This window comes from Diadema setosum, chromosome 14, assembly GCF_964275005.1.
Source record: "Diadema setosum chromosome 14, eeDiaSeto1, whole genome shotgun sequence".
Lineage (NCBI taxonomy): Eukaryota > Metazoa > Echinodermata > Echinoidea > Diadematoida > Diadematidae > Diadema > Diadema setosum.
This window is the reverse complement of record NC_092698.1, coordinates 22517409-22536458: the sequence shown is the minus strand read 5'-3', so window position 1 is coordinate 22536458 and position 19050 is coordinate 22517409. Positions and strand designations below refer to the sequence as shown.

Below are 19050 nucleotides of genomic sequence, written 5' to 3'. Positions count from 1 at the left end.
CTGCTGCTACACTAGCGGTGCTGTGACAATACAAGCTGGCGGCGTTGCTTCCTTCACACATCGACGTCGCCTGCAGTTCTACTTCTGCCAACTCGGCCCACAAACACGTCGACCTATATTTACATCTCAACCTCTCACCAACAATATTAATAAGGTATCCTTGACAAGGATTATGCTTATGGTTTGAATCTATAACAAATCTGCTTGGTTATGTCAAATCTCGTGTAGAAGACCTGTCGTGCAGATGAAAATGGTATTGTCTTGAAATGCCCTTCGATCAGTTTTGATCAAAAGTCTGATTTGTGAATGTCAACTTGGACTTGAGAATGGCTAGTCCAACTGACAGAACATCCAGACAAAGGTGTCACGGCGTGGAAAAAAAAAATATTATATATATATATATATATACATACATACATACATGTTGAGAATTCACGTATGGGCTCCATGAAGAAATGAAGAAATAAACTGGTAATGCATTGTTTTGCCAATAAAGAATGAGTTTATTCGACTAAAAAATACATTACCAGTTTATTTCTTCATTTATATATGTGGGGATAATACATGGGTCAGTTGTATTTTTTATATTCCTATCTTTCTCTCCATTGTTATACACAAAACACATACGTAGTGAAAAGAGAGAGAAGGGAGGGAGTGTTCGCCCTTCTGAAAGTTTGGATATGTTATAGGCCTAATACTGATTATAAATAAATAGGGTCTCTGTTATTATGGTAATATTGAGGCATGCATGATGAGTGAAAAAAAAAATGATGTTGCATTTTGTTAGGATATTATCAAGGCCAACAGATCCATGGATTACACGTCACGGAAATCTGTTAGTGGAGAAGCTCGTGGTTGAGAACTTCACGGGCGGGAGGGAGAGGGAGAGAATGTGATAAGGAAATTTAAAAGGGGTGCATGCATTGGAGCGAGAGGGGAGGTACAACCAGTAAATGCAGTGCATATTATGCATCATTACGAATTCTCTTCGCGATAGCATTAGATTTAAGAATTACAGGTATCAACAAGATTTGATGTACATCTACCGACCTTGACCGACAAGTATGTCTAATACCGCGAAAAACTTCTCATTTCGGACATTTGGGGTCAGTTTACATATAAAAATATCATATATTATATTATTTATAAGCGAAAAACTGACCCAGCAAAATAATGTCATTATTATAAATGAGAAGTTTTTCGCGGGATTAGACATACTTGTCGGTCAACTACAGACCCGAAGTGGAACATATACAGAAAAAGAAAACACATAAAAAAAATCTGTATATAAACAGAAATGCGCAAAGATCATTACCAATGGAGATAGCAATTCTTGCCTTTCTTTGTTTTTTTTTTTTTTAATATCAGTTTAATCTGAGAGAAATGCGTCACATCTTTTTTTCCATTTAAACATTCATCACTTTTTCAGAAATATGCTGATATTGTATACTTCCCATGCGGTAACAGGACTCCAGGACGCAATCAATATAGGTGATGAGTATGCAGAATTGTTGTCGCGCAGTAGTCATATAGTAGTCATGTAGACATGCTCGATCATGCATGGCAGTTTCAAACTTCTTTCGAAATAGGGTACCCATATGGGTAATTCTCATACTTTCTTTGAAGAGATCATCTAGCCCCATACTTAAAAGGCCGTCGAAACAGGGAGGGTACCACCTCCTTGGTCGAACCAGAACACTTTAGAATACAGTGCTCCTGTTTGGGACCCCTATACAGCTAGAAACATCAATAAGCTGGAGATGGTACAAAGGCGAGCAGCGCGGTATGTCTGTAATCGCTTCATTCCACAACACCTCAAGTGTAAGTGACATGCTGCAAGAGCTGAAGTGGCCTAGTCTTCAACAGAGACGGGAATATATGCACCTCATTCTCTTCTTCAAGATGCACTACCAATTAGTCAACTTTGATGCAAGCACTTATATCATTCCAGTACACCGAGTCACACGGCACATCCATTCAGAGGGCTACAAAATACCAGTTAGCCGCACAGACTACCACCTATATTCATTCTTTCCACGCACAGTGCGAACATGGAATGCCTTGCCACCTGACATCATCTACCCCACCTCTGCAGATGCCTTCCGCCAACGACTGGTGGAGAGGCTGACAGCGGCATAGGAGTGGCCACTCTGTTTTTACTCGCACCCTGTTACAGGACTGATGCACCCCAAATGAAAATCATTATGTTCATATGCACTGAGAGAGCATTATACCTGTCCTGCACCCAATGCACAAGCCTACAATAATCTTCAAGTGTGAAGGATGTGGGCGTAACCCTAAGAAGAGAAGAAGAAGGTCCATGGTCAAACCACTGACTCAGTCTACTCGGTGGGTCGAACCAAACCCACACTTAGGCCGAGTTATAGTAGGGGGCGTTCACTGTACAACATACAGAAAATTGTGCGTACGGGAGTACGTACCTTTCTCAACGCTAGCCGCTAGCCCTACCGGCATGTTGCGCAACCATCCAACTTAACAGACCCATCATGCGGAAAATCTTGTGTAAACTCTACGTGTGGCAAATGCATGCAGGAGACTCGCCAGCCTAGGAGAATTTAAATGATAGCTGGGAAATACTCCACCATCCACAGCAAAATACAGTTAACAATAGAATTGGGGTTCGTCACAAACAACGCTAGCACTATCAAAGGTTCGCCGACAAGGTTAGCGGAAGAAATTCTTCCTAATCAAGAGCATTAGTCCATGAACGGACGGGTTGGTGAACCCATGCAAGCAGAGCAAAGGGAGGAGCAACGCGGGCAGTGAGCGGTGTTTAGCACCTCGCGTGTCGTGGAGATCGGTCACTCAGCACCGATCGCTCTGAAGAGACAGAGTCAGAACTTATCACAGTCACCGCGAAACTGTGGGCACATGTGTACATGTTGTGTATGTCTTCTTGGACTGTGTTTCGCCGAAGTCTCCATCATCTGACACGTACAATGGCTGACAATCTACCGTTTTTCACCCAAGGCAAAGTGGTGAAGGGATTTGGACGAGGAAGCAAGGAATTGGGCATACCCACGGGTAAGAATACAGATTGCAATATATTATATAAACTTTAAACGAAATGCCCACTTCGGTCAACCAATAAATTAAAATTTAAATTTACTTTACTGATTGCTTCTTTCAAATAAGTAAAATTTACAATTAACTGTTAAGTTGTTATAGGGTCTATGCAATTAGTTGTCATAAACCATACAATGATGTTCAATAAAACCAGAAGAAGAAAATCATAAGTGATATTTAATTGGAACAACAAAGTGGCGTAGTGAGTAACAAACAAAATCCTCATAATAATTCATTATTTGTGTGTGTGTGTGTGTGTGTGTGTGTCTGTGTCATAAAACAATACAATTATGATGTTCAGTAACCGCAGAAGAAGGAAGCCTGTTCCGAAAATCATAGGTGATATTTAATTGCAACAACAAAATGGCATATTGAATAACAAACAAAATTCATCATAGGGACATAATCATTATTTTTTGTGTGTGTCTGGGTCTGTGAACATTCATTTGTTCAGTGAAGAGTAAAATGAGAAATGAAAGCTTCTCCACAGCTACAAATGGGGGCAAAAATCAACCATGATAGATCAAAACTTAGAAAGTTTCCTGCTCCCTCACCTATCGATACCTTCAGCCTTTCATAAATCCTTGCCTTGTGTTTGATATCACTCAGCAAACTTCCCGGAAGACGTCGTAGAGCACCTACCGGAAGCCCTTTCCACCGGGGTGTACTATGGTTGGGCATCAGTCGACAATGGCGACATTCACAAGATGGTGATGAGCGTTGGATGGAACCCGTACTACCACAATGAAAAAAAGTCCATGGTGAGTAATGTGTGGTTGTTGCCTTCCTTATTGTTTCTTCTTCCCCCCCCCCCCCATTTCCATTTCTGTGGAACCTACAAATTGTATAAGTATTGTATAAGTGCAAGTTCCAGTGAACTGTAACTTTTAAGCATATATCTAGACAGGTCAGTTTCCCTGTCATTTTGAGTAGTGATGTTTCTGTAAAAAATTACACTGTGATTTAAAAGCAGTTTTGTAGGATCTTTGTTACATATATACAGTTCGTGCATTAATATGGATTTCCTATTCAGGATATATTCAAAAATTTTCCTTTGAGATACACTTTACTTTGACTGTAGAGCCCCTGACATCTCCCAATTAACACTTGCTGTGCTATGGTTTTGCATACAATATCAGGCTTTGTCATCCATGGTGTCGTTATGTAAATGATTATTTACAGACATTCAAATGGTTTTAAGCATCCCATATTGAAACTAAACAATGCTGTACAGTGTAAATATCCTTTAACAATAATTCACTTAACGTGTGGAAAACATTTCTTGCTGATATGTTTTCATAAATAAGGCTTTAACCCCCTCCCCAAGAAACAAACAAACAGATGAACAAAAATAAAAAACTGAATCAAAGAACAATTTGTGTGTAAAGCTTTTGATGTGACAGCATGTTGATAAGATTTAAATTATAATGATGCACTGAGGACTGCACTTTTTAATTTTGAAAAACACTAAAAATTTAAAGTCTTCATGGTCATTAAAAAGCATATCACACAGCCTATCTTTTTCTTTTTCTTTTTGTTGAAGTCGGGAGATTGACCACACATAAATTTGTTGTATCAATGTCACTACTTCATAAATCAAACTTTGTGGTCAGTTGTGGTCAGCTGACCATTTACACTAATGGTCTGCTTGCCCAGGTATTTCTCTTATCCATGAAATGTTTACCTGGAGGCTGATTTCTCTTGTCAATGTTTAACAGACCTGCAGAGATACTAACACACAGTGCTCATACATGTGTAGATACTGTACATTGTACAGTTATTTTATACAGCAAGATATTAAGGTCATCAAGCTTATCCTTCATGATGAATTTGTTGGCTGATACTCTGCTGATACTACGTTGTGTGTTTCATGTCCTCTTTCTGGGGTTCTATGACGCAAAAATTGCTCCCATGAAATATCTGCATGCTTTAAAGCCAAACATAAACTTATTCTACAGGGAATAATTTTCCTGGTATTGCATCACAATTTGCTATGCATTTTTACACCACTGCTATACAAACTAGCTTTTGTGTAGCAGTTTTCTTCCATAGAAGTGTACAGGATACCACTTGAAATACGTATTGTTCATCAGCTGAAATTGCTAATCAAATACGAGTTTGAAAATTATTCCCTGTTCTACCCACAAACATACATTGTACACTGTAATCCTAACCTTAATCCTAGATAAATCCTCACATCAAACTAAACCTGAAACCCTGTCACAATCCTTTCCCTAACCTGAAGTCCTCAGAAAAAATAAGACCAGAGCAACTGTAGCAGGAGCAATTGTTATTTCACCTTTTCTGAAGGTTCACTGTGTGTGGGCACAGGTTATGAGTATGGTATCTATACTCTACAAGTGTACATTGCACATGTAGTTCTGTGGTTCTCAACCTGTGGGTAGCGAAACTCTTGCAGGTGGGCTGTGACGTCTTTCCAAAGTAGAATAAAAAAAGATAATTTTTATTTGATCTAACTGGACCTCGAAACACTTTGTGCAATACAGGAGCCAAAGATGGCGTCGGATTTAAAAAGGTTGAGAAGTACAGCTCTAGTTCATTCTAGAATTTTATTTGTAGTGCCGGCCAGTAAAAAGATGAAAGGGTGTTTTTCCCATGCAGGCTTTTAGCTCTTCACTGTGGAATTAGCAAGCCATGGCATTATGCTTTGTATGGCGATGTCTGCCTTTGTATTCTTGTGTCACATCCTCCTGTCATTTATCACTGTCAAAAATGTACATGTACAATACCAAGTTCAATTCTAGTGAGATTATTGCAAACTGCCTCGGGTCTTCACATTCCAACTGGTGCCAGCATATCAATCAATATTCCTTGGAAATGCTGTTTCACTACCCAACCCACATTCATAGTACATGTACTTGTACCTCCATAGTTGTTGTTTTTGCATTTCACAAATCAAACTCCCATTTCTCTAGGTGATAACGTGACCCCCCCCCCCCCAAAAAAAAAAAAAAAAAAAAACACCCTGTACATTCAAAAATATTTAGAAAGAAGGAGTTAAAGTACTTATGATCATGAAAAATTTTGAACCATCTTTGTGAATTATGATTTGATACATGTATATTTTTTTTTCATATGAACAAAAAAAAAAAACTGTTCAATCATTGAAAATTTAGTGTGATGGCATGAATTGCACCAATAGCACCATTGGTCATACTGTGCCAAGATTCTAAAGGTTTATGGTCCGAGAGAACAAATTATTTTTAGGAATAAGTTTGGAATTATTATTGCATTATTATGTGGTGTATGAATCACTGGCAGCTGAGGAGTTCTGAACTTCTTCTTTGACTAAATGAATTCTTTTATCATTTCATTAATACTGTCCTGTTTGTAAAAGACAAGTATACAGTGTATATCATGTAGGTCCTCAGGGACAATTCATACACAGATGTTGTACTTGACGTTTAATTAGCATGTTCTATGAATACCAGTAGTTCTCCTGTGTCAGTGTGCGCCAAATTGTCAATCCACCAGATCCTTGGAAATATTCATTGCCGCTGGGGCGACAAAAGCTTGTTAGTGTACATCAGAAATTTTGGTAGAAGTCACTTTCTTTTTTTCATTAATCATCCTACTGAACATGTAAAGTAGTCAGTCCGGTGATGTCCCATCCAAATCCTAGCTGTCCTAGAAGTCACCATGGCGTGCCAAAGGAAAGGCGATCCCATTTCCTATCTGAGAGATTGAGCTGAGCCCTGTGTTATTTTGCTCTGCTGATATGACTTTTTTTTAGATACAAGGGTTTGTTGCCCTAACAGGAATATACAGTAATTGTATTCCATGTAGATTTTTGAAAGGTCATCAGAGGTGTCAAAGTATTCGCCAGTGAGGCTGCGTGGCAGTGAAATGACCATGTGAATATCATGAGGATTATGCCAAGGGAAAGTCAGGTTTTTTTGTGTCACTCATAGGCCTAGATTCAAGTGAACCTCGATTTGACTTGACCCACATCTCCTCTTCTGCCAATAGTGCCATGCCCTAATGATAGAACCACTTGTTACCCATTTTCCTTTTCATTTCCTTATCGATGCTTGCACACAGAGAAACAACACATTTCTTCCTCTCCACACCTTATCTGCTTGTTCATTTGGAGATTTTATTTTTCCTGTCTGACTCATGAATTGTTCCTTTCTGTGTGTTCATGTTTTGGTTGTTGTTGCATTTCTCTTTTATGGGCTTTACACACCAGTTCACCTACTGTACATTTACAGTAGATACAATGTACCACTAGCCTTTTGTACCTTTTGCTCCTGACCTGGTTATGAAGGCCAGTATATCATTTCCTTGGACTTCTGCGTTTAAAATGTGGCCATGTCATCAGGTGTGTATAATACAGAGCCAATGAAAGAATTTTCAATGGAGTAATTTATTGTCCATAGTGGTTGTGTATTACAGTGTCAGATTGGATCCATTGCAAGAAGGTTGCAAAAAATGCATGAACTCATCTAAAAGACTTACAGTTTGTATATTACGTTGTATATAATGCAATCAAAGCTTTGTCATAATAAACCATTCTAGATAAGATCTCTGCATCACAGATATTCTACTGCACATGTAGCTTGAATGTATTCATCAGACAATTTTCCAGGATACAGAATACAATAAGTATACTGCACATGCTGTGTGAAAAAGGCTTTCTTCTTCACAAGAGATCTTAACATTTCAAAACCTCTCCCATTCTTGTTGTTCTTCTGTAGGAAACGCATATCATCCACACCTTCAAGGAAGACTTCTATGGATCCATCCTGAAGGTTGGGATCGTGGGGTACATCCGACCTGAGCAGAATTACCCCAGTCTCGGTGAGTTGCCTTCTGTCACCACAGCGACCCAAAGAGATGTTGGCTTGAAAGTGGATAGGGTGCATATTCCAGCATGGAAACTTCACAGACTCTCATGTACAATATGTAGATGTAAACATACTTAAAAAGGTCATTGTAACCCAGGGTCAGGTAGCTTTTCCAATGTTAGCACTGCCCATCCAGAGGGATCCCTATCATAATTATTACCCCCAGGAATGTCAGGTGTCTTTTTTTCTTCTTTCTCTTTTTTTTTTTCTTTGTATTTTTCATCCCAGTGAAGAGAATGGCATGGCAAGGACATTCAAACCAGGCAGGGTTCAAACTTGAGATCAGCTGATTAGGAGTCTAGTTAGTCTTTTCATTAGACGATGGTCCCAATTGATGTATTGACCACAAAGCACCTGGGCAAGCATTTCTGGTCAAATTAAGATGCCTTATTCCGAGAAAGACTTTTTAAGAGGGTTTTTAAAAGTAGGAGTTTTGGCTCCCTGTTGCAAACCCTCAAGATTCTACCCAAACCCATTACCTGGAGATGGCTACTACCTCCAGATTAAAGGGTGTGTACAGTTCTGGTCGAGGTGAGAATTTAGCTTTTAACGTTTTGCGAGATATTCAGAAACCACTCTATGAGATGTCAAAGAGCATGCAGTTCTAAGGGGTGTCAAAAGTTTATTCGATGAAAATCGGTTTTGAAATGGCTGAGATATCCAAAAACAAGGTGAAACAAAGAGATCCGCCTTTTATTATTAGCACTTTTTTGGATATCTCAGCCATTTGAAAACCAGTTTTCGTCAAATAAACGTTGAATCCTTCTTAAATTTACATGCTCTTTCATATTTCATAAGAGGCTTTTCATTATCTCACTTAGGAATGTTCAAAACATGAATCCCCACTTCAACCAGTGCTGTACAGTCCCTTTAACACCTACGCTTTATCTTTTTGTATATGAAATTGGTGTATCTCACATTGTCTTATTTCACAAGAAAAGAAATGATACCGTAATTTGTCTAGTTGTGACTGAGGTTGTCTTTCAGTCACACTGATACGGTAAATTCACTTTTTGTGTAGGCAGATGTACTGCATTGTTATTCATTCAATACTACAACAGTTGGAATCCAAATTTAAATACACTGTAGTCTTGGGTAGCTAGTACATTTTAAAAATAGCCTTTCTTCTATGTAAGGTTATGACTTCTGTGGCGTGACACTATGCTTATTGCTTTAAATACAAATATTTTTTTGTCTCATTTTACTTTCTTTTTCTCAGATGAGCTGATAAATGCAATCAAGTCAGACATAGCCCATGCAGAGAAGCAACTATCAGAGCCCGACGCCATCAAATACAAGGACGAAAACTTCTTCAGGGACGTGACTTCACAATTGTGACCATATCTTAAGTGTTGACCTCTGTAGTTTTTAAATCAGATTTTTATATGCACTTGTTACATATATATCTATATATTTTGCAAGAAGCTCAAAGCTATTGATAGAAATGGGAAGCAACTACATGTAAGTGTCAGTGGGAATAGAAATTTATCTTAATGGTATTTCTGTCACAAATTTGCAAATGTTCTCACACTGATGAATTAGAATTAAAGGTGGTGCATATCCATGTTGGTAGTACAGGTATTGCGTGAAATTGAGTAGATTGATTTGATGCATGGTGGAAGTAATGCCTTTTATAATGAAAAAGAAAGTAATTATACATTTGTAAATTATTCAGAATATTTGTTGGGAATCTTTGTATGTGATGAGGTGCTCTCAGAACTGTATCAATACTTCAAGGGTGTGTGGTTTTTTTTTTAAAGGTTAAAGTTCCTTTTTTTTTCTTTTTATATTCCCCTGGCACAAAGTGTCAGTGGAGGGCTTTTTATTTTAAAATTCTTTCAGAACAATCAACCATGCTACCAAAAGAACAGTGACTATGATTGATGACTTCTTTGTAATGATTTTTTTTTCATTTTGTCATTCTAAGAGACATGGCTCTGTTTCGCAAATTTCCCATCACTGTTTACAGAGTGCTTTTTTGCCAGTAACGACAAATAGGGCTACCATTGTGTTTGTTATGGTGTAGATCATCACATTTCTTTTGATGCCGGCATTCCTTTGTGACCATAAAAAAACATGATTTATGTGTAGTATGTGGTGGGGAGGGAGCACAAAAAGGGATTCTTTGTCGTGCTCTAAGAATATGAGCTTTACCTTGTGAGTTATAGTTCATAACAGATCAGATCTACGTTGTCTGTTCCCCGTATGGTACATGTAAAATAAAAAAGAAAAACTAAAATATTGGGCCAAGAATTATGCGTGGTCATTGTGTGTTGTAATCTGAATGTCTTCTGTACTTGCCAAAATGACAGCACAGTCTATGTTGACAGTGAAGTGTAATGCAGGCAAGACCAATGATACCTCTCTTCCACAGAGCTTTTGCTCACTTGTCGGAAGCAACGTTTTTGCTTTGTTTTTGGGGTTTTGGGGGGTTTTTTTGTCGGACTGAATTGTATTGTATCACAGTCCAACAAATCTGATTTGTGTTGGTCAACTATATGTATCATGTCATCATGTCTGATGTGTTGGGCGTGATCTGATGATGCAAGATTGTCCAATAAAGGAACTAAGCTCGGAACTTAGTTCACCATCGGACACCATTTACAGTAGCGAAGCAAGTCATTGTCGGAAAAATGTCAATTTAAAGTCTGATAAATGTCAAGTCAGTCCAGTCACTGGAATGTATGTATGACATATATTAGTGTTTTGCAACAATTGGGCGTGTCCACCTGGCTTCCTATTATGGTCTGTCAAGAATTTGAAGGTTACCAAAGTAAGGGTAATAGGACTTTAAAAGTTAATTTGAGTCCAGGTTCTAGTGCTCTTTTGGCATTGGTATCACCCTTGATGAGCCTTGGTACGAGTCTCTGGACCTTCTCAGCTCAGATTTCATTGGAAGTCATCGAAACGCTGATTTTTTTTTTTTTTTCATTTTGGGGATCAGATGAGCCTCCTGTGGTCAGTGGGGGGGGGGGGGGGGGCTTTAAAGGAGACGGTGTCGTGTGATCAAGAGAAAGATGTGAGGCTATATAGAATATGCAATGCCATGTAGATAAACAGTGTGCTCTCTGAATTTACAGGTAGTCCTCTGCTGCACGTACAACGTACCTCGCACCGTATCCTGTTATTGGTCAGACAAGCCTTCAGATTTAATGCCGGCCAATATAATGAGAGTACCAAGTATTCAATATTCATATGACAGGATCACCACCCAGTTTGTTGGCCTTGGTGAGGTCAAAGTTCAAACATTGATTAGATTATGTCACAGGAGAGCAAGGAGGGTTCTATACAACCTTGCAGAAGATTTAGGGTAGCAATAGGAATTTTGTGCGAAGATACAGATATTACACGAAAACCTCGCTATTGCTGTACCTCCATCTTTATCAGTATTCTATGGTTAGTATTTTTTTTTAAAGCATATACCCTGATAGTTCCCGCATTCCAAACCTTTGTGGATTTTTGTTTTTTTATTTTTAATGTTTGCTCCTGTAAGATTGAATGGCTGAATTCTGACTGACAGAAGGACAAATTTATTTTGAATGTTACTAGAGAGTCAGTCTGCATGATTTTCTGGGTAGTTTGAACCACTTCCGGATGACATTCTACTAGAAAAGACAAGGTGTAATATCCATACAGCACAGTAATTGCATAAAGGCCATAGCTTTTGGTATCTGAAGAAGTCAGAATACAGTTTGTAGCATCTTGCTTCTTGTTAACGTGTGTATCCAATCCAAGGAAAATCATGGAGCAAATGAGGGAGATATCACTGTTAAACCAGCAGCAATCCAGTGAGTTACTGTATAGTAGATCCTGAGGCATTACCAGTGTACACCTCTAATGTATCCCTCTACACCTGTTTTGGTAATTATGCGCTTCTGTCAGGAACATGTGCAGATCTGGGGCCCGTTTCATAAAACTTGTCATCAGTGACAACTGCCACATTTCTATGATGAATTTGCTCTCGGCCAATCAGATACAAGGATTTCAGTAGCTTGTCACATCTATGACAACTTGTCACTAATGACAAGTTTTATGAAACGGGCCCCAGGTGTATGGGTAAGTATCAGGAGCTTGAAGGGGAATTTATCCCATATGTAGATTCAGTAAGTGAAGACATTAATAGTAGTTTGATGAATATGTGTCTGTAGTACACTTGATGATCAGGGACAGAAAATTGGACCGTCCATTTCAAGTTCTGACTCTTTAAAAGTTTTGATTTAATCCATGTGCTATTATTGATGGATAAGAAGCTTCCAAAATTTGTGAGAATTCAGCGTACATGTATTTCCACTTTTCATACATAATGAAAGAGCATTTTAACCTCTTCAGAAGGTATGGTGAGTGATATTATCATTACCAGTAACTAGACAAAGGATTATGTACTTGACATACAGTATAAAGAAATTTGCACAGATATTTAAGTCGAACTCCTCTGCAAGTAATTATTTGAGCAGTTTTACATGTTGGGGGTCTATATTGGCATTTACTCTTTTACGTGTACTATGAACTGCATTATGTTGTGAGTGTACTGTATTGTACTGCATTATGTTGTGAGTTTTCGTAATAGCCCGTGTGAATTCAGGGAATGTCATTTCTTATTCTCATTTTTATCTTCTGACGGGACTCTTTTTTTTTTCTTTTCTTTTTTTGCAAAATACACTGTAGATGCATTTTTGTCAAGACTGCCAACACTTATGTTTTTATGATGTGTTTTAAATATTTTTTTCTACATAAACAGTAAGAAGATAGTTCTCTGTAATGTCAGTTAGCATCCTGAGAATGTGCAATTTTCTTGTTTTTTAACCACAATCTGATTTAAACCGTACTGTTGTCTGTATATTTTGTTGATCTGCAGATGATGGCAACCCTGCAATTTGATAAGGTGGTCACAGTCATTTTGTATTCAAATGATAACACAACGTGTAATTCACTCATTCGAAAGATGGACTACTATAATTCTCACTTGCATATCCAAATTCCATTAAATTCCATTTGTGCAAACAAAACTCTGATTTATCAACTGGTATGTGAAACCAAAGCCCAATATAAACATGGATAGCGTGAAAGCAGCAATATTAATGCAACAGATCAGTGTAAGTTTGAGGAATATCAAGCAATCAATTCAAAAGTCGTTGATTTTTAAAGTTTAGGTGCTGTTATCTCTTGATATGAAGACTACTCCACTTCATTTTGTCATTATGGACAAAGGAACATATAAAGAAATTCTAGTTTATTTTCACTTTTCTAGCATAATGAAAGAGCACTTGACTGATCTTGGTACATATACTTCTTTTAGAAAGCAGAGGGAATAATATTACCCTTTACTTTATGCCAGTAACAAATCAATGAAATGTGTACTTTTCATGAAAAATGAGATTTTGTGGAATTGTTGTATTTTCTTTATATTGTTGTCCAAAATGACATCATGAACTGTAGTAGTAGTCTTATTTTGCAATGATGGCACCAAAATTTTAAAAATTCATAACTTTCAAATCAATTTTTCTTCAATTTTCCTCAAACTTTCACATACTAAATGTGTTCTACTAATATTGCTGCTTTCACTCCGTGCACATTGATATTTGGGTTTTTAATGCCCTGCAATCCATCCTTTGCTCTGCTCAAGGTGGAGATAAAAATTAGTGGTATGTGACGCTAACCTAGTAGAGAAATGCATTACAGTACATAGAATCTGCCCTACCACTTGTAACTTCGCATTGAACAAATAAATGCAAAGTACGCTTTGCCGTTGTGTTCATAAATTGACATGAATTACCTCGGTGCTGACACGTACACTGGGAAATTTTCAGAGATAAATTATTTGAAGCTATGTAACTAAGCCGGAACATCCAGACTTGGCCAGTGTTGTCATGGTTACAAGTGATGTTTTATTCAGAGTGATGGAGCAGTTTTCTGGTAGAGAAGGGCAGGGTAATGGACAGGTTGATCCTATTTGCATTGTGCTTCATCAGTAGCCGTGTCATCAATAATGCACGCGGAAGTACCCCCTTTTCAGCTTTCAGTAGAACTTGTGTGTGAAGAATGCTTTTGAAGTTCTCCTGGGAGAAGATAGTTGGTGAGGTGCCAATTGTAAAGATAAAAACAGATGGAATGTACTGAAAGTCAGTGAGTAAACAAAACCTTCCTTATGCTTGAATTGTACACTCACCATAATAGCCCCATTCACACATAGAAAATAGTGGGTTACCGAGTGCGCTCCAAAACGCGAGCTTTTTTTTGCAGTGGTTCACATGCTCCGAATTAGCGGGGTAGCCATCACGCTCTGAAACTCTAGTTTTTTGCAACTGTTCATACATACAGAAATAATGTGCGAATTGCAATGAATAAATCTATTAAACTATTGTTCTCATATGCCTCACAGTGGTATGGAGTGCACGCTGTTGTGATGTTAGCTTTGAATGATGGGATATAAAAATTGAGTTTATTTGGTCACATGTCACCGCAGGGCAGAAATACGAGCAAGATCTCTTGGGTTTAGCGTTTAGCGTTGCACTGCTGATCGTGCTAATTTTGGGGGGGGGGGGTGTCCACAGGTGCAAAAAAAAACAAACTTGAGTTTGCTAGCATGTTACAAATCTCAAGTTTTGCAACCCACTAATTTGTGTATGTGTGAATCCCGGTAACATTACTTAAGGTACCCTGTAACACAGAACAGGTCGGCCTAATATTACGGTATATTAACTATAGGCAAATTTTATATCATATTAACCCGTTCCATACTAAATTCTGAAATCCCCATAGACTTAATACACAGGCCACCAGGTTTCTGCATGGAACAGGTTAACCATAGGCAAATTTTGCCCATGGTTCGTGTTCATGTACCTCCAGGAACTAGGTCATGAGAACAGCTCTATTAACCCGTTGAGGACGGTTTGATTTTGCTACAACACGCATTTCCCATAGACAGCTGCCCAAGTATACTCGGGACTTGTCCTCAACGGGTCAAAGTCAAATTGAATGCCATGGATTATGTACAAGCATATGAAAATATGTCTGGAATTTGATCAACAAATGTGAAAGAAAACAAAGGAATGCAGCCTGAAAGGATAGGCGTGAAAATGGGGTCATGATTTGAAGAAAAAATATTCCTATGAATGGTTCCTGTAATTGACGAGATAAGTATTGTGTTGCAGTGACAAACCAACTCCATTGGCTTTTGCTTGCTCTATGAAATACAAAAACGAGCAGAGATTTTTTTCCAAGTCTATTTGATACCCTAGTGAATGAATGTGTCCAGATTTATAACCTAGATATGCTGTGGAATGGAATTCATCAGAGATAAACTACAAAAATACCAGATACACTCTTGCCATGTCACACAGACTACTGCAGTTCATCCTACGGCAGCAGTGTCCTTTGCTTCGACAACAAAAAGACTCAATGGAGGCATCCCTTAGTATGCAAAAGCGTTGGTATAGCTTTTGGGCAAATTGATGCCAGTGAAGGTGTGAAGGAGGGCATGAACTCCACAATGCTAACATTCAAATTTGTGTGATCATATTTGTCTCGCCTGAATTTGAGGAGTGTTTTTGTTGAAATACAGGATGTGGACTAGTCATTTCTGTTGCGCTGTATAGATTTCCAAATATTTTGAATATGCAACATGTGCAGTGTACTCGCTTCTTTTCATTAAGCCCGAATGCGATTTTTCTTTGTGACTGATTGTACAGCATACTTATACCAAGACTTCCCATGAAATTCTGCTGAAAATGAGTCAATACTTGATGGGATACTGTAAAAGCTTTTATTTTGAATCACTGCTGGGCCACAAATTCAACAATGTGTGAAAATATCGAGACCTGATCTTGATCACATTAAATGTGCACTTACAATAGTGTGCACTTACAATAGCGTAGTTGTCAAATCATGAAACAAGTCTCCTGAAAAATGTCTTTGACCTCCTCATTTGCAAAAATAAAAAAAAATAACAGCTTTTTCAGTATTCAGTTATACTGCCTACCTTACATATACCATGCTCCAAAATTTGTGATCCATCATCAGTGAAGTATCAATAATAGGTAGGCCCTATCCATCTGAAATGGTGCAAAGCACAACTGCTTACCAAGAACTGCTTACCATAAACTTGCAGCACTTTTTGACATAGCCGGGTGCAGGGATAGGAATCGGAGAAAAGGTGGTCCATTGAAATTACAGTGCCCTCCTCTCATAAAGGACATGGTTAAAACAAAATTCCTGTTGCAACGAAGTGAACATTCAGGTCCCAGAATTATTATCTACGTATCTTTATACACATAATTTGTTCGGTTTTAACAAAACTTTGATACAACAAAAGAAGAGTGCCGGTCCCGAGGACTTCATTATAATGGGAGTCAACTGTACTCTACTTGCACCTCATTGTTCTAGTGAAAGTGATGTTCTGGTACATGTCATTGTATACACACAGCACAAAGAACATGGTTATAATAAAATTCCTGTTATAACGAAGTGAACATTCAGGTCCAGAATTATTGTCTATGTACATACACTTTATTTGATCAGTTTTAACAAAATTTCGATATAACAAAAGAAAAATGCTGGTCCTGAGGATCGACTCCATTATAATGGGAGTCGACTGTACTTTACTTGAAACTCGTTCTAGTGAAAGTGATGTTCAGGTACATGTGTATATACACAGCACATCGAGTGCCTTTTAGTGCCGATATGTGTCTATATGGTCTTCTTGAAGAATGATGGTCCTTGTATTTGTTTGTTGTTTGCAGTGTTTACGAACAATTCATAGTGAAAGTGTGACACAGTAAGTGTGCTGCTTAAAGGCATAATTTATCTTTTGCAGATGAAACAAAAACTCAGCGTATTGCTTTGAAATACACGTAGTTCGAAAATGTGAGTTAGGGATAGAAACAACCACTGTAAAAATTTGAATCGGTAAAATCGATGTTAAGTATTGTTAAATATACAAAATGTGAACAATAATTATAATAAAAATGTGTTCGGACTAAACCATCTACAGTTACGGTCTATTAAGAAAAATACAGATATCTCCTTATATTTCAGGCTTTATCGCAAAAATTTTATATGATGGGATGTTTTGTGGTACAAACAGACCTACACATATGCATTAAATGTCATATCTTGAAAATTTTTAAAATCACTGTTCCCAAAGGTAAACAGGACCTTTAATACTATGCGGGTGAATGTTGCCCAAATGAGGGAAACTACTGAAAAAGGTGATGTGCTTATGTATATGTTAGACACTTGCTTTCCACATTCCCATGTTAGCATAGATACATTATGTATGTGTATAATTACCGTGCAGGTATAGATAGATAATCAGATATTCTTTGCCAATCTACTGCTGCATTAAATAAGTTGTTTTTCTAGCAAATATATATATGTATGTGCATACATGAGGCACAGTGGTGGTGGATTTAAGATAGAAATGTGTTCTGATCTTGGTTTTGTGCAGCACGTAGCTGCACATATTGAATAGACACTACAGTGATCATGGTCTATGGGAGAAAATGTATACATTTTCTGTTCTGTTTATGATTATACAAATACATGTAGCATACAGTTTGATCAATGCCAATAAACAGTCAATGGTACCATTAAATGTTTTGGGTTACATGTTTTATGTTTGTGTTCCAGCACCATTAATATTCACATACTGCAGTTATTTTGTGGTCTTGAGGTCTTGAACTCAGAAATGGTTACTAATGACTCATACTAACAGATATTAATTATCAACTTTTTCTTTTGATGTGTGCATGAGAAAGGTGATCTGAACAAGTATTTTGCTCTCCTTGAATACGTGCTAGGTCGGCCACACAATGACAGAGAGATGCAACATTGTCTTATGGCCGTCTTCATATCTTGGAGGACACATGATGTTTTGAATCTGATGTCTTTACACTTTCAGACATTACTGTATAAAAGTACATTACATGCAACCTTAATGTATGCTGCCCTCTATTGAGAGTGGACACAGATGCACTGAAGCAGTGCCTTTGAAAAGCATATATATATATATATATATATATATATATATATATATAATCAAGAGTAAAAACTTGAGTCGAATAAAAACACCGCAGGAGCCAAAAAATTGGACTGATGTTTCAGTATAAGTCTGAACATAAAAAATAGATGCAAGAAACAAAGAACATACATAAGTTGCCAAGATACAAATAACAAAAAGCTAGCTGTTACGTATTATTGTTGTTGTTATTATTTTATCTTGGCAACTTATGCGTCTTCTTAGTTTCTTGCATCTATTTATCTATTATTGTATATATATATATATATATATATATATATATATATATATATATACATTGTATATACAATGTATAAATATATATACATATATACATATGTATACATATACATATAAATATATATTTCATTTGTTCTGCGTACTGGCAGTACTAGTAGTAGAAGGAATTACACAATAGAGAAATGCGTTAATTGCCAATTGGTATTTATTTAAATTCCTAATTTTCGGGGGGCCTCCCCCTTCGTCAGGGATGAAAAGGCTAAATTATCTTCGCAGTGATAATAACAATAGTATTCATAACCTATCAGCGTGAGCAATCTTAGTGTAACCAAAGCAATAAAAAACAGCAAATGCATGCCAAGTTTACTTATTGGTATAATAATTCTTTGTTTGGGAACCATAAAATAATGGTTACTGCATTCTGTTCAGCTACAAGCTTGCTTAAAGAATGTTCATGGAATTGGTCTTGAGATTGACTTTGATCTGGTTTCTGACCCTCTGTCAATGTTTTCATTGAGCACAATCTCCCTCTGAGGTAGTCTGTTTTATTCTTTACGTCAGGAATTCCTCCACTTAGTGATGTGGACTGCTGCAAGTGTCTGAAAGGAGGAGCTTCAGACACTGTGCTGTAGAGCAGTACTTACATACACATATGGATTACAGTGTACTGTATACCAAAGCAATGCTGTATATTCCAAGGACTCTCACACTTGCAAATTACATGGTAACACCAAGCCATTATTATCTTCTTTCCTTGTCTCCTCCTCCTCCTCCTCCTCCTCTTCTTCTTCTTCTCCTTCTTCTTATCTTCTTCTTCTTCTTCTTCTTCTTCTTCTTCTT

The 19050-nt window shown here is 37.6% G+C and overlaps 1 protein-coding gene across 1 annotated transcript; it reads left to right on the top strand.

Annotated features, from left to right (window-relative positions):
* Window positions 1–2557: 2557 nt before the first annotated feature.
* Window positions 2558–9293, top strand: LOC140237978 (riboflavin kinase-like). The gene is made up of 4 exons (XM_072317908.1): window positions 2558–3045; window positions 3697–3848; window positions 7806–7908; window positions 9175–9293. The coding sequence occupies exons 1-4, from the start codon at window positions 2901–2903 to the stop codon at window positions 9291–9293; spliced, it is 519 nt and encodes a 172-aa protein (XP_072174009.1). The 5' UTR covers window positions 2558–2900.
* Window positions 9294–19050: the final 9757 nt, after the last annotated feature.